Source organism: Molossus molossus, unplaced genomic scaffold, assembly GCF_014108415.1.
Source record: "Molossus molossus isolate mMolMol1 unplaced genomic scaffold, mMolMol1.p scaffold_m16_p_1, whole genome shotgun sequence".
Lineage (NCBI taxonomy): Eukaryota > Metazoa > Chordata > Mammalia > Chiroptera > Molossidae > Molossus > Molossus molossus.
This window is the reverse complement of record NW_023425344.1, coordinates 212,003,801-212,027,281: the sequence shown is the minus strand read 5'-3', so window position 1 is coordinate 212,027,281 and position 23,481 is coordinate 212,003,801. Positions and strand designations below refer to the sequence as shown.

General features: G+C 39.8%; 1 protein-coding gene across 1 annotated transcript in view; it reads right to left on the bottom strand.

The window, feature by feature from the left end:
• Positions 1 to 3,244: 3,244 nt before the first annotated feature.
• Positions 3,245 to 23,481, bottom strand: part of TMEM260 (transmembrane protein 260) — a 58,675-nt gene continuing 38,438 nt past the window's right edge. The window contains exons 10-15 of the mRNA XM_036261786.1: positions 21,541 to 21,712; positions 18,335 to 18,483; positions 12,425 to 12,601; positions 11,039 to 11,092; positions 9,464 to 9,554; positions 3,245 to 3,657 (exon numbers count right to left, since the gene is read on the bottom strand). Coding sequence (XP_036117679.1) covers positions 3,382 to 3,657; positions 9,464 to 9,554; positions 11,039 to 11,092; positions 12,425 to 12,601; positions 18,335 to 18,483; positions 21,541 to 21,712 — 919 coding nt within the window. The 3' untranslated portion in view covers positions 3,245 to 3,381. The remainder of the gene's footprint in view (positions 3,658 to 9,463; positions 9,555 to 11,038; positions 11,093 to 12,424; positions 12,602 to 18,334; positions 18,484 to 21,540; positions 21,713 to 23,481) is intronic.

Sequence of the window (23,481 nt, the reverse complement as noted above, 5' to 3'; positions counted from 1 at the left end):
GAATTTTAAGTAATAACCCCGCCTTGCTGCATTTATAAAATACACCAGAATAAAAACAGAGTAAAAGGATTTGCTATAACAGGATGCTTTTTCAACCTTTGCTATTAATCCCCCCCACCCCTTAATATTAAAAGCACTAACATTTTTCAATTCTGAGGAATAATGGTTAGAACTATAATTAGGACTCACATTATTTAACTTTTAAAATATAAATTTTAAAAACTACTCTTTATATTCCTAGTCTATGTTGAAAAAAAAAATCATTAGGGTATCAAACATAATCCTGGCACTCAAAATGGGCCTTATTTAATTAAAGATCATAAAGGCTAAATATCATGGTTCTATCATCAGAAAATACTAAGAATATGGACAGAAATAACATTTCATAATTTCTATTGGAAGGTTTCAAAAGAGTATACAAGTAATTGATTTCCTTCTATTTTGGCTGCATTTTAAGTCATAGAACAAAAGCATTTTAACAAAATGGGTCCTGTAAGAAACACAAAGACAAGAGGAAAGGCAACAGCGAGCATCACGCATACCTCTCCCATCAGCAGGAGCAGGGCTGGCAGGGGGTTTGCTGGAGAACATGGAGCCGCACGGCCCCTCTCCACTTGCCTCGGTGTGTGCCAGCCCGGGCTGGGCAGCAGGGCACAGCAGCATGTGGACGGGCAGACAGTTCTGCTGGCTCCCACTTGCTCCTCAGGCCAAAGTCCAGGCAGAAGTTGGCCTTGTGGGGTTCCTGTCGCCCTGCCAACCCCTGGCACTTCAGGGGCACTGCTAGGAAAATGCTGGCCAAGTCCTGCATGAGAAGTCACCTCTTCACTTGTCTTCCATGTCGGGGGCTGGACTAAAGGAAACCCCTTCTGTCAGATGTTATGGGGTCTGTGCACTAGCCAAGGAAAAGTGAGAGAGAGGAACAGAAAGGAACTTGTTTAACCTCACACGACAGAAGGGATTCTTCAAGGTAGCTGATCTGGGAATGAAGCCCAACATCCCCAAATCTCGGCTCAGTTTGCTATGTTGTCATTTACTGATGGTTTTCAGAAATTTAAAGAATTATGATCTTATCTACTTTGGGCCATCATATCATTGCTTTTTTAAAGAGTGGTCCTAAACCACTGTTGGACAAACACAAATAATCTGTGCACCATATTGAAGTTGAAAAAGCAGATACGCTAAAAATGACGTCTTCATTGGCCATTCACAAGGCTCCAAGTGGAAAATACTTCTAATAAGATTCCTCAACACCACATGTATGTGTAGATGCTCAAAGATTCCCATCCATGTATATATAGATGTTCAAAAACACACACGATCATCTCATTCATGCAATATCTTTTCTGAACCAATAAAGACAATGAATTTCTAGGGACCATTTACATGACTTTTATTGTACTTGTTTTTCTAGAAAAGTGGAAATCATAATCTTACATAATTTCTTTCAAATGGACAAACTTAGACAATTTATCAATGCTTCCTTAAATTTTTACACCACGCTGGACTCCAACAGGTTTTTGTTTTAAGGTAAACCGGGTTTTCAGTTCCTCCCTGTGGAGAAGTTACTTTCAAGTCAGTGAAAGTTCTTGGCCCATGATTAAAAGTCTTTGCCAATTAGTACTCAACAACTTCAATTCATTTTTTTCTGGTTCAAGATGAGTAGGAGCCTAATAAGGCTGTGATAAAAGGGCAAAAGGCACTGAGAGCCAAAAGCGGATTAATGAGCTCCTCCATTTATTTGTCTTCCTAACAGCTGAACTGTTACAACTATTGACACTCTTCAAAAGGTTCCGCTCTGAACCCTGTCCAGGCTCTGCAGGCTCCAATGGACATCTTCAAATCCAGAGAATGGAGGGGCAAGAGCTTCCCCTGTGTGGTGCCAAAACCAACAAAGCCCCACGGATCAGGTAATGAAACTTCAGCTTTTCCCCCTTTGAGATTTATTTACTGGCAGCTGACAAGGGGCAAATTCAGCTCGAATTGTGCAGTCAAGGCCCTGTCAAGCCTTCAGAGGACCCTCGTCTTGAAGCACCTTCATGACTGGCATTTCCCTCAAAAGCCCTCGGCACTGGTCCTTAACAGCTTATGACATCACAAAGGACACTCCAGACAGATGCCTACATGGCATCCTGCAGCATTTTAAAAGAGAATTAGTGGTTTTAATTATGGTCGTAGTATGAAAGGGAACCATGCAAGCTCCACAGGAGACCTTTGATCAGACCCTTTTGCTAGTACAATGCCACGGAACTGTGACTATTCCTGGTAAGGGGCCTTTTCTTGCTGAATGACTCACCAGTGATCTTTGAATGCAGACAAGCTTCTAGCCCTCCCTCTTCATTAGTGAGCATTTCTATACAGGGGCCTATATAGTGCTCGGAGTCTAGGAGCTATACAATTGGGGGGAAAAGAATCCCTACAGATTCAGGCCTCTACTTAGGAAGTGCTGAAGGACTCTGAGTGACTTTATTCATTAAAACAGGTTGCTATTAATTAACTATCATAATAAAATAAAGAACTATTATTTGCATGTCTTACTAGGTTCTCTTTAGTAATATGTATAAAAGATGCTTGTAACAGAAATAAATTTATTGAACCACTTCCCCATCCAATCCCCACCATTTTTTCTTTTCTTTTTTGCATTTTGGCAGCAGGAGCCTACTAATTATTAGGCCCAGATTTATGAGCCCAAATAGAAGCGAAACATAAATATAAAATTAATTAAGGAACTACAAAATCCTTTTTACTGGCCAATTGTTTATGTAACTGAAAAAAGCAAACAACAAATTAGCTTTCTTTTTCAACGCTTTCAGAGAACTGCCTAAGACAATAGAAGCTCAACTTTTTTCAAAATATCATCTGGTTGGTGTTTAGTTTGAAGCAGGAGATTATATAACAACCACAGCTAGTGAAAGTAAAAAACAGTTCTGACTTGCAGCATAGTAAGATTTGCTCTTTAAAAAAAAAAGTCACTTTTGGGAAACAGAAAATGTCTTTGGTCTGGTATTAATGTTCAAAGAATTTAACCTTCAAAACTGATCCCCCCAAAAGCAGGGCCCTTCAAGAGTCATGGTTGATATTTTAAGTATATGAATAGAGTCCATCCCTTGTAGAATCTAATCAAGCAAAATCATTAGGCGAAAGGGTGTGAAAGTAGGAAGAGCGTTGGAAAGATTCTCACTGAAAGGCTACTTTGGGGACACGGGCTACACAGAGTTGGCATAAACAGCAGAACTGAGTCACTGACCCCATGACAAGTACTGCCGCACCGTGTTTCTTCCATCTGGGAAGGAGCTCGGTCTTCAATGTTTCATTCAGTTTCCTTTCTCGGAGGAGAAAGTTTTGGACCTTGAAGTTTTGGAAGCAGGATGACAAGCAGGTTCTTCACATTTCGCTATCTCGGCCTTTTTTCATACTTCTCAGACTCTGCAGTTCTTTTCTCAGGTGCCTTAGAGCAGCGACCACATCGGCCAGCTGCGGGTCACTGGGCTCCTTCCGGGCGTAGAGGCCGAAGTGCCGGATGGTTTCCGACAGCAGGACCTCGGGGTCCGCGCCGCCTTCCCGCCGGCGCAGGCGCAGCACCCGCTCGCAGGCGATGGCGTAGTTCTTGTGCCAGTTCACTGGGTGTTCCTTCTGGGAGTAGACGATCTCCTTATAAAGCTGGAAGACAGCAGAAATGTGGGCATTTCATTGCTATCCCTTGACTTTTTTCCCCCCAAAATCAGAAAACACAGAGGAATTAATAAAGCAAGGAAAAAAAAACCATCCCAGCCGCCTACAGGAAAAATCTAATCGTTGCTAGGCCATGCAGAAAATGCAGGGATGTTCCTGTAATTATTACAGTGGCAGGAGGCAAATGTGCCTCATCTAAAACTGCTGCTGGGGTTTTTCAGTGTTGCGGAGGGAACCTAGGACACACGGCGTCAGGACAAATGCTCTTCCTTCAGAAAGATGTTCTGGGAGAGGGATTTAGTTCTAATTCATGGAAAGCGATTTACTCAATAGGCAGAAAGGTTGAAACTCTAAATTTAGCTGTTGGAGGGAAAAAAAATAGCTTTCTTTAGAAAACTGCAGGGATAAAGAACTTGAAGGAATTTAAATTTTGTCCCTCATTTTTACACGAATTTCTCTCTACATTGGAAACAACAGTAATAATAATAGCAACATTAAGACAAACAAATCCAGCACAGAACAGGCCGGGAAAAACAGAATTTAAGGGCTATCCTTAAAGCGAGATATTAAAAACCTTCACAGTACCCCATAATTATAATTCTGATAGTGAAAACTTTGCCCAAAGGAATTAGGAACTTTGTTTCTCAACGTCAGAAGCAGTATTAATTAAATGGAGTTAGAATGTTTTTGACACAGAGTTTTCTGGTGGAAAAACATGAAAATTTCACAAAAGTAGATACATATCTGCAACATAGAAGATGACACTTGGTTATATGGGAATTTCACAGCCTTTCTGGGGACGTCAACTCGGAGTCGGACCCACAGGAACTTGAGTTGACAAGGAGACGCCAGAAGCAGCAGTAGCGCTGTCCCTGGGGACAAGTGCTGTTTGACTTAGCACTGTATTCACCATATCACTCATCGGAAAGGGACCCGGCACATTCCCTATTTCCCCAACGCCCATCCCAGAGCAGACAAATGCATCTCTTATGTTTGAATAGCATCCACATGAAAAGTTCCGCAGTCCATGGTTGATACGCTATTTTGGTATGTAATAGTCTTCAGTCTTACTGGTGCAGCCACTATGGACAACAATATGGTGTCACCTCAAAAAATTAAAAATTGATCTTCCATTTGACCCAGTGATCCCACTTCTAGGAATATACCCTAAGAAGCATAAAACACCAATAAGAAAGAATATATGTACCCCCATCTTTGTAGCAGCACTATTTACAATAGCTAAGATCTGGAAACAGCCCAAGTGCCCATCAGTAGACGAATGGATCAAAAAGCTGTGGTACATATACACAATGGAGTACTATGCAGCGGTAAGAAAGAAAGATCTCTTATCCTTTGAGACTACATGGAGGGACCTGGAAAGTATCATCCTAAGTGAAACAAGCCAAACAGAGAAAGACAAATTTCATATGATCTCACTGATTTGTGGAATATAATGAACATAACAGTTTGAGGAATGGGGTAGTCCCAGAGACGCGGAAGCAGGGTACAGACTGACAATCCCCTAAGGAGTGGGGAGGTGGGGGAGGGATGAACCACAGAACTTATACGCATGTATGCATGAACAGTGGACATGGACAACAATCTGGGGAAGGGGCAGGGAGGGGAGGGGGAGGGGGGAATCAGTGGGGGAAAAAAGGAGAATCATCTGTAACAAAAATTAATCAATAAAAAAAAAAAAGAAAAAAAAAGAATAAGAGAGGGAAGGAAGGAGGGAAAGAGAATGAGAAAGAGAGAGAAAGAGAATATGAGCAGTGGAGGAAAAAAGGGGAAGAGAGCAACTAGAAATTTTAAATGTTCAATTTGTTCAGGGCCTGCAGAAGTGGAATGAGGTAGCAGGATTTTAACTTTGTATAACAACTGTTGACTCCTTAGAGTTGTAATATGAATTCAAAGTTTTTGGAGTTAAATCAGTATATTATATAATAAGTATTCTTACCAAATGCAACTGGAAGCTCATCTCCCAACATTAAAAATTTAGGTATATGAATCATTTCACTGGTTCTGAGAAAATACTTTTTCTGAAAGATCTGAAATTCAAACCCTCTGACCCTCACATTATTTGTAGAGGTAAGGTGCTTAGTGCAAACCCCATGATACAACAAAGTAGCACGAAACTGGCATATGATATGTATTCAATAAAGGGTTGTAATTTAAAAAAAAAAAAAGTCTTCAGTCTTTAAGCTGCCATTTAAAGCAATTTTCCCCCTAAGTTTTCTTCACTCCACAAAACAGAAAAGTCATCTTGCACTTTCATGAATATACTTTTAAATACAGCAAAGCTAGGAAGTTAGCTGCCCCACTCTCTTTTTAAATTTCAGTTTTAATTTTTTAAATACACTGATTTGAGAGAGAGAGATTTGCTGGTCCACTTATTTATGCACTCATTGGCTGATTCCTGTATATGCCCTGACTGGGGATTGGACCTGCAATCTTGGTGTATCAGGACAACACTCTAAACAACTGAGCTACCCAGCCAGGGCCAGCCCCACACCCTTTCGTTCACTTGGTAAAAGATCGTTTTTCCATCTCTCCCAGAGTTCCAGAATGAAACTCCAGGGACACCTCCTCTGGAAGCCTCCTGTCCCTTCCTCCCACCATCCCCTGCTGAGGGTGTCCTCGCCCTCAGCCCTCTGCCCCCACGGCGCTCCTGCACACTCGCGCATCACATAGTCTTTTTTTAAAAATATGTTTTTAGCCCTGGCCAGTTTTGCTCAGTGGTTAGAGCGTCGGCCTGCGGTCCAGAGAGACCCGGGTTCGGTTCTCGCTAAGGGCACATACTTCGGTTGCAGTTTGTCCCCGGCCCTGGTTGGTCGTGTGGGTGGCAGCCACTCGATGTGTCCCTTCACGTCGATGTTTCTCTCTCTCTCACCCTTCCTCTCTCTCCCTCCCACTCTATCTGTACAAAAAATGGAAAAATATCCTTGGGTGAGGATAAAAAAAAAAAAAAATGTTTTTATTGATTTTTTTTTTTAAGAACAAGAGGAAGGGAAAGAGAGAGATAGAAACATCAATTGGCTGCCTCCTGCACGCCCCCTACTGGAGATCGAGCCCACAACCCTGGTATGTGCCCTGACCAGGAGCTGAACCAGGATCTTTCAGTCCATGGGATGATGCTCAATCCACTGAACCACACCGGCCGGGCCCCATAGTCTTTTTTTCTCTCTACCTGTTGCTTTTCTTCCTGAGCCTCCCTCTGATGAGGGACGTGCTACCCAGCACAGAGCAGGTGCTCAGGAACTGTTCCCGTTCTTTACTTCCCCAAATTTTCAAAATTCTACTAAGGTTTTGGAGTTCAAAACCGAGGCCAGCACCTCAGTGAGCATGTCCCCAGTGGCTCAAGAGAATGAGGATCACTTCTGACACCCCTGCTAAGTCTTCAGGTATCAGAATAACCATACCTCCCTCTTCCAGAACACTGCCTTGGAGCACCAGCGTATTCTGGATGTGCACTCAGCCACATGCTGTATCCTAAGATCACATAGAATTTCTCATCATGCAGAACTGTATTTCCTCCTCTGTCTACGTGTCACTGTGACTGGTTGACTTGTTCTGTTTATTGGGGAAATCTTCAATTTATCAAATGTGTTCCTAAAGATAATAGGGATACTCTGTGCTCCCCCACCAGAATTGAATTTAATGTCCCCTGAGCTTAATGTTCTGTATAAGCTATTGAACAGGATAATGTAAATCATAACAAAAATATATTTTACACCTAAAAAGAATATGTTTGAACGACCAGTACTGGGGGTTGGATTTGTGTTGACCCATCAAGTATTTGGTCTCATTTGTCTTTCAAACAATGTCACACATCTGGAGACATATGCTAAGGAGATACCTACAGACTGTGCTCAGGACTTTGTTTCACCGGAAAGAGTCAAGGTTACAGGCCCAAATGGGCAGTCAGTCCATGAACGAGCTTCAGCAGTAGCCTAACAACCGACCACGGAACACACTGCTGATGAGAAGATGAAATATTAGTAAGCCTCGGATTTCTCCCAACTAAACCCTACTTGGTTTTCACAGAATCACAGGATATTATAGATGAACAGGATGTGACATGACCAGAATATGAGAAAGAATCTACATGGTTTAAAGCCCACTATTTTTTTTTTAAAGAAAAAACACGAGGCTGGAAGGTAAACTGACTTACAGTTGACAATCAGTGGCGCAGCGAGCCTTGAACCTGGACCTCCCGGCTGCCAGGCAGAACTCCAGCATGCTGCCTCCTATAACCTGTCCCTCGCTGTCCTGGGGTGGGCACCTCAAGGGTTCTGCCATTGTCCCCGTGGTTCCTGCCTTAGGGAATGTCCTCCCTTCCTCTCGCACTCCTCTGCCCTCCGTCTGACCTTCCAGAATGAAACTCCAGGGACACCTCCTCTGGAAGCCTCCTGTCCCTTCCTCCCACCATCCCCTGCTGAGGGTGTCCTCGCGCTCAGCCCTCTGCCCCCACGGCGCTCCTGCACACTCGCGCATCACTTACAGAGTGAACTGAGGCCTTTATCTTCGGTCGCCCTCTCTGCCTCCACCTCGAGAGCAGGGACAATGCCTGATCGTCTCCACCACAATACCTGGTACAGACTGGCTGCTCAGGAAATGGTCTGAGTGCATGAACAGTGAACCCGTGATCACAAGAACCAGAAGTAAAATTAGTCATATGATCGGACACCACGCTATTCTAACCCAGCACCGAACAAGTGCCCTGGCGGCGCAGCCCCACAGCGTCCAGCCGCAGCAGGAACACCTCAGCTGCTCATACGTAAGCTCCCGGGCTCCGGCCGCACTGGCCCATGTCCGCATATCTGTTTCCCACACAGCAGGCTGCATGACCATCCGGAAGGTGTCTTAAGAGCCCGTGCTAGAAATCGCTGGAAAGCGGGGGCGTGTTAGAACAGTGTGCAGGCGAGACTGCTCCGTGCTCCCCTCTCCCAAGGAAGAGCCGCCAGGTGGCTGGTCTTAGAGTTCGTTTGGCTTCCTGGGACCACAGTTAGACGACAAAGCTACTCTCCAAGACCTTATCCTTCTCATGAAATCTCAACCAGCCATGGCCTGAGGAGCAGGGATGACTTCGGCCCTGGAGGACAACTTGTCAGAACTTCTTTAAAATAAAGCCATTGCATTAGTTTCCCATTACTATCGTAATAAATCACCACAAATATAGTGGCATAAAACAATACGAATTTATTATTTTACACTTCCAGAGGTAGAAAGTCATAAAAGCGAGGTTTTTGTAAGATCAGCAGGGCTGTGTTCTTTCTGAGGCTCTAGAATCGGGTTCTTTGCCCTGTCCAGCTTCCAGAAGCTGCCTGGACGCCCTGAATGTGGCCCTTCCTCCATCACCCAGGCCACCTGCACAGCATCTTCCAATCTCCCCTCTGACCTCTGCTCGCATTGTCACATCTCCTTCTCCCACTCTGGCCCTCTTGCCTTCTTCGTAAGGATCCTTGTGATTGCACCGGGCCCCCTGGACGTGATCCGGGATAATCTCCCTCCTCAGGATCCTTAACCACCCCTGCCAAGTCCCCTCTGCCACGGAAGGTCACAGTCACAGGCTCTGGAGGTCAGGACACAGATATCTTTAGGGGGACCATTATTTTGCCAATGTACTTTAGACGTTATTTGTGATACACATGAGTCCTTTTCCATTTACACTGCTTTATAACAGAAAATAAAGCTGGAACAAAAAAGTAAAAACACTCCTGTGATACACTCTCTCCATCCCAGTCCTCTCCACCCTCCCACCAAACGTACTGGTACATATAAAAGCAGGACATACGTCATGTGCGTGAGTGTAGAGCTGAGCTTTCACGCTGGGAGGCATCTTCATGGTCTCTGCCAGGTTAAAGATGAAGAACGGTGTTTTCATCCTGGAAGGGGGGGCACTTCATTAAAATCATGCTGTCAATTTTAAGTTCAAAGCTGCCAGACTTTTCCATCAATAAGGAACCTACAAAACCCTTTACTGCATTGTTTTTACTTCTCTTATCTTCAGACATTTACTCTGAACCAAAATATTCCCCTCTCCCCCTACTTGCAAGGCGCTGCTTTCACACTGATTGCCAAATCTTTCAGAAAAAAGCCGCGTCCACCACCACCACCATCCGGCGTTTCCCTCCAGAAGCACCGTGATGCGAGAGCGGCTGGGGGCGGGGAGACCCGCGAGTGTGTCAGCGCATCCCCGAAGGTGCCCGGCGCATGGCTCACGCCGTGTGTGACCAGCTCCTCAGAGGTGGCTGCACTCTGACCATGTGAACTCTTCCAAATTGTATTCAGCACACCAATTAAATCAATACCCGCCCGAATAATAACCTGCTTTCTTCTTTTATGTGACTGCTCCCCCAGCCTTCCCGCATTCAAGCACAGAGAACTGTGCAGACATATGGTATATCTTTGTTCAGCTCTTCAAAGCCAGTGTGTCTCTGTGACTCGGCTGATCACTTGAAATACGCCATTTTCTGACCTTTTCAAAAACACTAATGCATCAACTATCGTATGTCTGTTATTATAATTGTTATTTTGGAGCGGTATTTTTTGACAATTCAAAAAAATACCTCTTTAAACTTATATAAAACCCTTTATACACTGTAAGTCAAGTCTCAATGCAAACCAGTCCCTGGCCCGGAGTGGGCTTCCTTCCTTTGCTGCAGAAAGTACATCATATGTACGTGGTACCCCCATCGGTATCATTTAGAACTTTTGCATTAATATTTGGGCCAAAGTCTGTTAGCATTAGGTATTTTGAATACTTTAAAATGACAGGTACCGAGAGAGTCACCATGAAGTGTTTCACACAGGAACGACAGAGAAGTATAGCATCTGGCACAGTAACACTCAAATCTCTCTTAACACGCCTGACCGCGCCATCAGCCTGTGAGCAGCCCGAGGGTCGGGACTGTGTTGTATTCATCTGTGTAGTCTCCATGCCTGGCACCTGCCGGGCCCCGAGAAGGGCTCAGTACGTGCTTGAGCAATTAACTAGCACATTACACATGGAGGCAGGTCATCATCGACTTCTCCTCAGTAAGGTCACTCTTCGGCCGGAGAGGACAGGAGTTACGAGTGCTCCAGAGTCAGACTCCGTCACTCGCAGCTCTGTGGCCTTGGACAAGTAACCTCTCTACCTCCAGTTTGGTCTTTTGTAAAGTGGAGATGATAATGACCTCTAGATCGGTTGTAATCAGGATGAAATGAGATTATTCATTAGTACACTGTCTCAAACAAAATGATTGCGCATAAATGTCATTTTTATCATCACCATCCACCCCTATTCCATAAATGAAAAGTGCCACAGGCTACTACCTCTTGGCAATATTAACAACGGACCACAAACACAAAAGCTCAGCTTAGTCACCTTGCTTGCCACATCTCTTCATTGGCCACGGATTCCCAAGAAGATGGATCAAACCTGCAGTTACAAGAAAACAGTAACATTTTTCTGCCAGCTACATGGATTGCTATGGACGTGTAATCTTTGTTTTACAATCTTACAAGGCAAATAAAATAGACTGAATCTTGAAGTACTGATAGAGACCGAAAGAAAAAACTTACTCTCCTAGAAGCGTTGGATTGTTAGTAATTGGAAATTTTGGTAAATGTGTTCTTAATCTGCATAATGAGCCCCAGTGCCTCATGGGAGCAAACAAAGGATTGGTGGGAAGCAGCTGGAGGCATTTGGGGAGCCAGCTGTTCTAAGAACTGTCAGAAGGGCAAAGGGGCAGGGCTGAGGCCTCTGTCACTCTATGGACACAGCTGGGAGCCCATGAGCTGGGAAGCAAGGGGCCTAAAGAGAGGGGACCCCTGGCTTTGCTAAACCATTGCTGGAGCTCGATGCTGCTCACAGAACTCAGGCTACATCATTTACTGAGGTTTTTTTCTTTCTCTTAATTAAAATTTCTCTTATGTATATATTCTGACAGAATGAAGATAATGAGTTATGCTGTGTACTTGTACCGTCATCAGCTGTTTACAGAATAGGTTATTTCCTAACTTCTCCCGATGATGGTCTCAGAGTGCTCCAATGGAGACCTACCAACCATCTCTGGCTGGTGCACAGCAGTGTGGTCCATTTGCTCAGTTTGATGAAAAAACCTTTATAGCATTTTCACATGATCTTGTCCACTGTCCTTGAATTACAGGCAATAATGATCTAATCTGTGAATAGTTCGTATTTCTAAATGTAGACAATAGAGGCACCTTTCTTCAGAGGGTGACTCATTTTCCTAATGGGAGAAAGTTGCTTCAGGGAGGACTAATCATGCCCAGAACAACATAACCAGGCTGATGGCAAACAACTGAGAAGACCAAGTTCCTCAAGTCCCTGTCTTCCCTAAGACAAGTTAGTTGACACTCATGAAGAAAAATAGGACAAGTGTACAATGTGAAAACTTTCATGAGCAACAGAGTGACTTTTAAAGCTCTGCAGTTCGTGAATCTCTTCTTCCTTAGGGGCCTGAGATACAGGCTGGTGGACAACATGCATCCCAGGACATGGAAGTGGAAGTTTCAACTGCTGTGTCCACTCAACCACAGCCTCCCTTTCCCATCCACTGCCCGGTTGTTCTTCCAACACGGGGACAAGAAATACGTGTTCTCCTTCTCTATTAGGATAGTCTGGGCAGCAAATGAAAATATTAATAACTAATAAAAATATCCAAAAATTTAAAAGCATCTCAACATTTAGCGTTTTTAGGCACACAAATTGCTATACTCTGCTGAAAAATATAATTGCTGTTCATACCGTCCATATTCTTCAGTCCAGTTATAGATATTTCTTGTAAGTTTAATCCATTCTTCAGGGTGGAACACAATCTCTGAAGGGACTAATTTGTCACAAGAACCCCATGGCCAAAGTGAATAGTTCTTTTTCCAGGTGGGGTCACCTTCATGAATTCCTATGCAAACAAATGTTTCTTTTCTGTGCAAAAGAGAAAAAATATATATCATATATTTCTACCTTAAAGTTCTAAATGTTAAATACATATAACTCATGAAGGGTCATTTTTGACTCCTAGTCACCAATAAGCCAGTTGCAAACATTGTGGTTTATTTAAACCTTTTCCAAACAGACTGCTTGAAATTGATACCAGTGTGAAAAACTATTTGGGGGACTGGGGAGAAGCAAACAGACATAAATAATAAAACATATCTGTTTGCAACGTTATAAAAAACCACCTGTGGGACAATAGCATTCATGTCATCAGATCCCCAAAGAGGAAAAAATGTTTTTAAAAATAATATCTGAAAAGCTCCCAATTTTTGGAAAAGACACACTTTACAGATACAAGAAACTCAGTGAACTCCAAACAAGTTAAACTCAAAGAAATCCATGCCCATAGTTAAACTCCTAAAAATTAAAGACACATAACCTTGAAAGCAGCCAGAGAAAAACAACACATTTCACAGAGGAAAACAAGGATATGAATGACTCTGGATTTCTCAACAGAAATCATGTAGGTCAAAAGTATGTAAAACAACATTTTTAAAGTAATGGGGGAGGTAGAGGTGGGGGGTTATCAACCCATCATTCCATATCTAGAAATATCCATAAAAATTAAGGTAAAATACATTTTCAGATGAAGGAAAACTAAGAAAATTCACTGCTAATAGTCTTGCTCTAGAAGAAATCCTACAGAATTATCTTCAGATGGAGGGGAAATAATCAAGAGGGAAACTCAGAATATCAGGAATGAAGGGAGAGCAACACATATGGCAAAGATCTGTATTAATCTTTTAAACTATTTTTATCTTAAATTTAAAAAATATATGTATGACAGTTGAAAATAAAAATGATCACCTGTCTGATACACATATGACAACACAATCAAAAGTGGGATGGTTCAAGAGACTTATATGAGAGTGAGTTTTCTATATTCCACCTGAGGTACTAAAATGTAATCCTAAACAGACTGTGAAAAGTTAAGTATGTATACTGTAATCCCAAGAGCAATCACGAAAAATAATGTACTAAGAGACACAGTAAAAATCCCAATAAATAATTTAAAATGGAATACTAAAACAATAAAATTGTCTTTAAAGAAAGGCAGGAAAGGGCAAACAGTGGAATAAAAAACAGAGGGAACAAATAAAAAGTAAATAATAAGCAGAAGACATACATCTAAACATCAATATTTAGACTAAATACAAATGGTCTAAATACTTCAATGAAAAGTAGACATTATCAGAATGAATAATAAATTAAGACCCCAAGTATATGCTATCTACAAGAAACCATTTTAGGGGGGTAGGAAGAAATAAACCAAAGAACTGATATGCATATATGCATAACCAATTGACACAGACAATAGTGAGGTGGGGGGAGGCGGGAATGGGGAGGAGGGTGTCAATGAGGGATATCTGTAATATTTTCAACAATAAAGATAAATTTATAAAAACACTTTAAATATGACAGTGATTAAAAGCAAAAAGATAAAAAATATACAACATGAAAATATTAATCAAATTAAAACCAATAAAAAACCCCAGAAGGATTTTTTTTTTTTTTTTTGGTAAACACAGAGAAAGGTACAAATGTAATTCAATGAAGAAAGAATAATGTTTTCAACAAATAATATTAAGACAATTCAACATTCGTATGCAAAAAACAAAACAAAAACCATGTTGTCCTAATCTCTCCACATTACAAAAAATTAACTCAAAATGGATCATTGATCTGAAATCTAAAACTATAAAACTCTTAGAAGAAAACATGAGGAAAGCTTTGTAATCTGACATTAGGAAAAGAGAATCTTAGATATGATACCAAAAAGTATGATCCATAAAAGAAAAAACACGATTAATTAGATTGATCTAAATGAAAAACTTTTATCTGCAAAATACATTTGGAGAATAAAAAGGCAAGCTACAAACTGAGAGAAAGTATTTACGAATCACACATTTGACAAAGGATTTATTTGTATCTAGAATATTTAAAGAACTCCTAAAACTCAATGATAAGAAAATAAACAACCCAATAATCCCACCCCAAGGCATGAAAACATATTCACACACAAACCTGTGCATAAATGTTTATAGCAGCTCTCTTCACAAATGCCCCAAACTGGAAACAACCCAAATGTCCTTCAGCAGATGAACTGATGAATGAATGGTAGTATAGCCATACAATGGAATACTACTCAACAATGTAAAGGAATAAACTACTGATATACACAAAAACTTAGATGGATCTTAATTATGCTAAATGAAATATGCCAGTATCAAAAGGTTACATCTGAGTTCATTTATATGACATTCTGGAAGAAGGAAAAACTGTAGTAATGGAAAACAGATCAGTGGTTGCAAAGGTTAGTGGTTTGGGGGGTCATGGATCTGTTCTGTGTCCTGATTGTTGCCAGGGTTACACAAATGTATACACATGTTAAAATTCATAGACCTGTACACCAAAAAGAAGGGCACATTTTCCAATTTAAAACAAAATAATAGGTGTTCAATAAATATTAGCTTTCTTCCTTTTATTTTTTTAAATTAATTTTTTATCCTCATCCGAAGACATTTTTGCATTTATCTTCAGACAGAGCAGGAGGGAGAGAGAAACATCGATGTGAGAGAGACACATCGACTGGTTGCCACCCGAACAACCCCAACCAGGGCTGGGGACAAACTGCAACTGAGGAACATGCCCTTAGCGGGAACCAAACCCGGGACTCTCTGGTCCACGGGCCAACGCTTAAACCACTGAGCCAAACTGGCCAGGGAAGCTTTATTCCTATTAAAAAGTACCAATTTAGAGAGCTTTCATTTAATGCCAATGGTCCAATGCTTTGGGGAAAAAGATCTCTATCAGGTGCCTTTTAATTGTTCTTCTGACTTAATAATTTTACTTCTGAGAATTTACCTTAATTCAAATTTCCACCTCCTCCACAAGAAAACTATATACACAAAGGCATTTTTCAAATACATTTTTTATTGATTTTTTTTTTAGAGAGCGAGGGAGAGGTTGTAATTCATAATTTTATGATTGTTAAAAATTAAGATATCATATTAAGTATCTACTAATAGTTCGACTCCCCTATTATTTTTAAATTACAGCACATGTGCCTACCAAAAACATTTTAAAGGTTTTGTAAAAATATTAAGAAAATAGTTTTATGATATTCAATGAAAAAATAGGATTCTTCCATATTGTAATTTCAACTTTGTAAAAAATATGCTTTTTTAATATATTCTTTATTTCTGAATATCATACTTTTCTAGTTCTTAAAAAGTGATTTATTATTCTGTAATAAACACATATTACATTTTAAACTAAAAACTTCATTTAAAAACTGATACCAATGAACAATATTTATCCTGTGGCCTTGGTTAGTCAAAAATATTAAAAATCTAGCCCTGGCCGGTTTGGTTCAGTGGTTAGAGTGTCGGCCTGCGGTCCTGAGAGACCCGGGTTCAGTTCCCGCTAAGGGCGCGTACCTCGGTTGCAGTTTGTCCCCGGCCCTGGTCGGTTGTGCGGGTGGCAGCCACTCGATGTGTTCCTTTCACATTGATGTTTCTCTCTCTCTCTCTGTTCCTCTCTCTCCCTCCCACTCTACCTGAACAAAAAATGGAAAAATGTCCTCGGGTGAGGATAAAAAAAAAAAAAAAAAAAATTTAAAAATCTAGGGGCCAGAATAGTCATCACCATGCTAGATTACAATAGCAAAAGTCTGGAAACAACAACAATGTCCAACAATAAAATACTTGCTAAGTCATCATGAGTCTATATGAGAATACTATACAGCCAAGAAATGATGTTAACGAAGACCTTTTATTGAGTGCATGGGGAAATGCTCATAATAAGATATTAGGTACAAAATTAATTGACAGGAAACTTAATATTATCCCAGCCATGTGAAATATATTATGCAAGTGTACATATGTGTGTATATAAATAAAAATTTCTGTTAAAAACTAATAGAATCCCAAAAACTTCCTAAAGTGTTAACAGTGGTTGTCCCTGAAAGACAGATAATACTGATCGTCTTTATACTTGTTTGTATCGTCTAGAGTTTGCACAAGGTGCATAGGATATTTCCATAGTGAGAAAATGCGTCATCCATGCCTATAGAATAAATCCCTTTGTGACCTGGGCCCCACCTTCCCTCCACACCCATCTTCTCACCGAGTCCTCTAAGCCCTGAGTTCTAATCACACTGGGCCACCCCCGTTTCCCTGGAGCTCAGCGGGTCCTTTTCATGACTCTGCACATGCAATTCCCTTGAAATCAGCCTTCTTCCACCCACTCGACAAATTTCTACTTAGCTTTTAGATCTCCAACATTTTGTACATAATAACATTATCACCATTATTACCAGGTGATACTATAATTTATCTGTTTCATAGTTAAGATACCATTTGAAACCATATCAGAAAAGACTGTATAGCAGGGATCATGTCCACGTAGCTGTGGCCAGTATAGTTTTTTGGACAGTATAGTTGTCTGGGCACTCTGCACACCCAGCATTTATTAAATAAACATTGCATGAATGCCCCAAGGTAGAATTAATTGCTTCCTCAACGATGCGCCCAGAACACTTGGCTTATGCTGTCAGTTAAATCATCCATTCAGTGGACACATACGGAACATTTACTGTGTCTCACACTTGACAAAGCTTTGCTAGTATAGAGCTTATGCCATCATATTATGGCCAGTTGTGTTCATATCTATGTATATATACAACTGGGTTGTGGTCTACTTAAATTTGGAACTGAGTTTCATTATATTCCAGGGCCTAATAATATAAGCTGGAACATGCTAGATTCAATAAATGTTCAATAAATACAATGCACACACGCACACAAAATGCCTATTTGGGGATGTTAATGGTTCTTAGCATTTTATTCCAAAATAGAACAATTAAATGTTACTCTCACAGCATGTGTATACCCATTACCTCCATATTACTTCATGAGCCACAGTAAACTTCAGGCTCTGAACCCAAAAACATATTATTATGTTCTTAGTAAGGGATAATTTAACTTTGCAATTTACAAAGAATTTCTGAAGTCCCCTTTAGAAGAGAATAGAAATTATAAAACAAGTTTTTCTTCTTCACACTCTGGATAATCCCCAAGCATTTCATGGACAGGATAAATATTCAAAACTATACTGTTGGAGGAGTTCCTTATTCTTGATCTTAACTATAAATAATTTTATGTGCTCAAGTACAGAATTCACAATTCTCATATGTTATCTCAGCCAATATAACTGTAGGTGTTTTTCTTATTTATAAAAATGCCTTATCTTTTAAAAAAGAATCCTTAAGCTATTTTTATATAGTAATTATTCCTGGAAACCATTTCCTTTACACTTAAAAGGGGCCACATGTTGATCGGGGAACTATAATTGCTTACGATCCACCTGCAATGATTTTAAGTAGGCAGGCACATCTCCAACTTCTCTGAATTGTACTAAGATCTTATTTGCTCTTCTTGCTAATCTGTCTTTATTTTTCCTTTCCCCAAAACAATACCATTTATTTCTGCCTGGCCTCGTTTATGCACAGATATTCAATTTAATTACAAAGATAATCTCATCGGTGGCTGGAAAATAGGTGTAGAAAATCGGTCTTTTGGATGAAGCACAGCTGCCACATAAACAATTTTAGAACGGCTTAAGATTTTGGAAAAACTATTATATGAAAAAAATGCTTACTGTTTGTTTATTTCAAGAAAATGATAAAGATTAAATGTGACCATTCCACTAGGTAATATTCCTTCCACAGGATTCCATCGGTTCCCAGGGAAGTTGATTCCTGGTAAATGCTTTGCTATCTTGGGTAAGTACCACTCATAAGTCATCATCTGCCAGAAGAAGAACATATGATGCTTTTATTAACAAACATGAAATTTAGCAAGCACAGCAAAAAAAAATGTGGATATACTCATCAAATACAAATATAATTAAAAATTACATACAAGCACAACCAAGGTATGTGGCACTGACCACTCTTGTAATGACTTAAACCTTGGATTTCATGTCTTAAGTTGTGACTGTCGTGGGTAAGGTCAGCATCTACTTTCATTTTACCTCCATGCATTTGACGGACTATTCAGAATGACTTTCCCCCATTCTTATACCTAGAGAAAATGTGTACTCAGCATTCAAAACCAGCTGAAATAGCACTTCCTCTAAGATACCCTCCCCGGTTTGCACAGCAGAATGATATGCTCCTGTAGCTCCGTACCGACCTCTAGTATCGCTCTTAGCCTACTCCTCGCTAGACTGTGAACACCTAGAGGGCAGGGACTGTATCTTCTCATCTTTGCCCTCTGCACCTAGCATTGCCTGGCATAGAACAGTTCTCAAGTTATGTCTGCTGAAGTTGAAATGTCTTTGATGACCAGGCTAGACAATCTAGGCAAAATAAATATGTCATTACTCCATTCATTCATTCATTCAGTCAAAAAAAAGTACTGCTCACCTATAATGAAGAAGACATAATCTCTGCCCTGGAGAAGCTCGATCATATGATAATCTAGGCTTCAAAGATAAAAACCTTTTTGGCTAAATTATCTGAGTTTATTAGTATCTCCAAATTCATTATATATCCTGACATTTAAAATGAATCACTAATATCAGAAAAAGTCACTTTTCTGAAGTCTATAGTTAATACATACTTATCTATACTTTTATTTGTATAGCTTTTCTTTTTTCTTAAAGTCTCCTACTTACACTTTCAAAGCTTTGTTAAAGTTTGGATATTATCATTTGAGTAATTATGCTTATGTTTTACTTGCTTTATACAAGTCATTTAATTAGAACTGACTAATTTTAATGTAAGTATATATTGCAAATATTCACAAAATACTTACTGAATTTGATTTTATTACCTAGTAGTTTCAGTTCTTGGGGATATTAACATTAATTAAATACCCATGGTGCTATGACACTGTTTATCATTTAATTCTCATGAATAAACTTACTATGTGAGAATAATTACATCCGATACTGCTGTTGGCCCACTCAGCAGCTAATACCTTTTTTTTCTTTTCTCACTAACACAATCCTGACTTTGATCAGGTAACCAGGGCAGCAATATGCGTGGGTCTAGTCATTCCCCTTTGCTAGTGAATAGGCTGGAAGTGGGCATATGACTCAATACTGGTTAGTGCAGCCCAGTGGAGGTCCACTAGGGGCTTCTGGGCTACATGTTACTCCCAAGAGAGAGAGGAGAGGCAGGCACCAGAAGGAGTGCGTGGCTTGGTTTCATGATGTGAAGTTTGGAAGAGGGCAACCGTAAGTTCAAGATAGCTGCAGAAAAGCTGCCCCAGAACCCGGACATCACTGAACTGCTTATAATAACCTAAAACCAACTATCTCCAGATTACTTGTTAAAATTAAAAACTCCATAGTTTAAGTTACTCTTAATCAGGTGTTTTGCTTCTTACATTCAAAAGCATTCTATATTTATATGACAATCATTTGTTCCCATTTTATAAATGAGGAAACAGAGGCTCTGAGAAGAAAAATCATTAGCTCCAAGTCATATATTCAGGAAGTGACACAATGAGGACTTGAATTTAGGTCCAATAAACGCTGAAATCCATGCTTCTCAACTATAGTAGCTGCCATCCCAAACAGTATTTATTTATTTTTCTTTTGGTATGTGCCTCTAGCTGGAACTGAACCCAGGGACTGTCTGGTCCGCAGGCTGATGCTCCAACCGCTAAGCCAAACCGGCCAGGGCCCAAAACCACACTGTAATACCATATTACCAACAAATAACCTAGCTCTTGTCAGAAGCTAGACTGAAAATCAAATTAATCAGTATACTAGATATAAATGCAAACTGTTTATAAAAATGTAATTTGTAAATTTTCCTATATTTGCAAATCTGTTTATAAAGTTTTCTCCAAAAAAGTTTGTTATTCATTAATTCAAAAATATTTATTAAATAAGTATTGTGCTTAATAATTTTCTTAACCAAACTAATCATAATATTATTTTAAGATTAAGAATTTCTCTTTTCGCCCTGGCCTGTTTGGCTCAGCGGTTAGAGCATCCACCTGCGGTCCGGAGAGACCCGGGTTCGGTTCCCGCTAAGGGCATGTACCTCGGTTGCAGTTTGTCCCCGGCCCTGGTTGGTCGTGCGGGTGGCAGCCACTCGATGTATCCCTTTCACATCGATGTTTCCCTCTCTCTCTCTTCCTCTCTCTCCCTCCCACTCTGTCTGTACAAAAAAAATGGAAAAAGTCCTCAAATGAGGATAAAAAAAAAAAAAAAAAAAAAAGAATTTCTCTTTTCCTGATGACCACTCTAAAAATACCAGAGATCATTCTGTTCCCTTTTAAGTATCTATGGTTTAAATAATAAATCTTATAGTTCAAATATATTTCTTTAGTTCCAGAAGATTGTTTTAATAGATTTCAAAATTTTCATAAGTCCTTCCCATCCATATATTTTTCATATGATCAACAAAGTTTACACAAAAATTCTATGGCAGAATTGTGGTTAATAATTTTTATTTTGAGTGAAATGTTTACTTACCTGAAGTATAACATTTTATATTGAACCTAATTTATTTTAATCATTGGACCAGTGGGCAATGTTAATTTGAATGTAAAAGGACAATTTTAAAATAAATTTACTATACAATGTTTTCATGTTTGTCATGTGAACTAGAGACCTAGGATATTATTTGAGTCTAACATGAAACACATTTTTAAAACATTCAGTTTAAATAATGAAGAGACAACTCATATCATTTATACCACTAGTTAAACAAAAGAATGTGGTATGTATTCTACCTAAGAGTGATCAGGATAACCGTACCCACACACCGTGAAATAAATTTTTTTTAAAACGTTTTAAAAATGATTATAATTATTTTATTCTAAGTATATTTTCCATATACTTACTTCCTGATCCACCAACGAAATGTCTGGCCTCAGTCCCTCACAATAATGCATGTAACGGAGAGAATTTCCTGGCAAATCTCCTCTGAGTAAGATAATTGCGTCATGAGGCATAGAGGCTAGAAGGTTCTTTGCAAATTTATCAATCACATAGTTGGTCTTTTGGTCACAAATGCTAAATAAAAGGATTAAAAAAACATTAAAATAGCAACATATTATTTCAGTTTTAATAAGACTGGGCTTATTTTCTGCCCCATTCCTTCCCCATCACACAATCTATATTTAGTGCTTCAAAATATTCAAACTTATATTTTCCAAGAGCATGCTTATATTTGAAAAGTGAACACTATCCTCTGCAAAAAAAGGAGCTCATTGTGAGTTGAAAAAAAATCAATGTATTGTTTCACTTCTGGAATTTATAATCATTTTCATAAAAAGAGAATCAGTTAGTGCTCAAGAATAAGAACATTTTCCCCTAAAAGTGTATCCAATTTCACTAAAAAGAAGTAAGGTTTCTGACTCCACTTGGAATTGAAGGTCATTTCATGTTAATTCCATTTAGTCCCAAGGAACTTTCAGAAATGCAGAAAGCAATCTGGTTTCCAGCATCCATCGGGCCGCCACTTGTCCGACTCGCATGCAAGACTCTCCTTTGCACCACTCCCTGAGCCACAGCTCCCTGTGTCCCCCTCCCCCTCCCAGACCAAGAAATCATTACGGAATGAGACCAATGAGAAGGGAGGCAAGGACTAGAGGTTGAGTTGTTACTTCTCTCCAGGCATTATAATAAAAGCGGTGCAACTCCCTTCAATGACAAAGTGGATGTTCTAATGTCAAAGAAAAACTGGCATGAACTCTAAGTGCTTCCCATAAAAAAAAGAAAGAAAAAGAGAGAGAGAGAGAAGGAAAGAAAAAGACTACAGGAGCAAAAGCATCAAAAACTGAACAAGCAATGTCCTTCCTGTTCTTATCAGGTTTGTTACATTTAATGGTGCTAAGAAACACAGCCTGAACCTGAATCACCAGTTTAGTATCACAAAGCAAATAAACACTTCCAGGAACAAAATACTATCCTTGCCTTTATAATCAATGCAACTGTTTTCTCCTAGGATCCCCTGCTTTGCAGGGTGATGCCTCACATGGCACCACCCAGCAGTGTTGCTATCTATTCCATTCACCCGGGGCAAATAAAAGAATCACAACAAAATAAAACCACCTAGCCTGTGCTGATGTCCCTGGAGTTGAACCTGGGTTGCCCTAAAGACCTGAGCCAGGAGAAGATTGGGATTAAAAAAGGCTGCGTAAACACACATCATGGGCTTGGCAAACCTTTGAGCTAGGTATGGAGTTGGGTCTGGGGAATCCCACCAGGCGTCCTAGTGACTCAGCCTTCCTAACCCTGGCGCTATCCAGGTATTATAAAGAACATCGATCTTTAAAGTTAAGTTGAAAGAAATTATTTAAACTTATAAAATACCGTAAAATCTTACTATAACAAAATTCCAATGGACTCTTCCACTTCTGTAATATTTACACAACACTGATGGAAAGAAATGAATTATCTAAAACTTGGACATCTTTTATGTTAGACTGAGATTTTCATTAGAATAGTTATTAAAAAGATTTAGAAAAATACATATAATACTAATAATGCCTAAGGGTTAAAAAAATTTTTTTGAACTTTATTTCAAAGTAATGAATATTCACTACTACAGAATGAACTCGATAAAGAACAGGTACTACTCAAAAGATGAAATCTCTGAAGCCTAGCATGAATTATTTTAGGGCATACCTTAGGCCCAAATATCTTTACTCTCCATCTAAGTGGTCTTTTACATCAGGGAATTTTGCATATACTACAGATTCCACAACTATCTCTAGGGTTCTTTAGAAGAACATATACAGATAGTTTCCATGCACCACAAGAACCCTGTTTGCAATGCC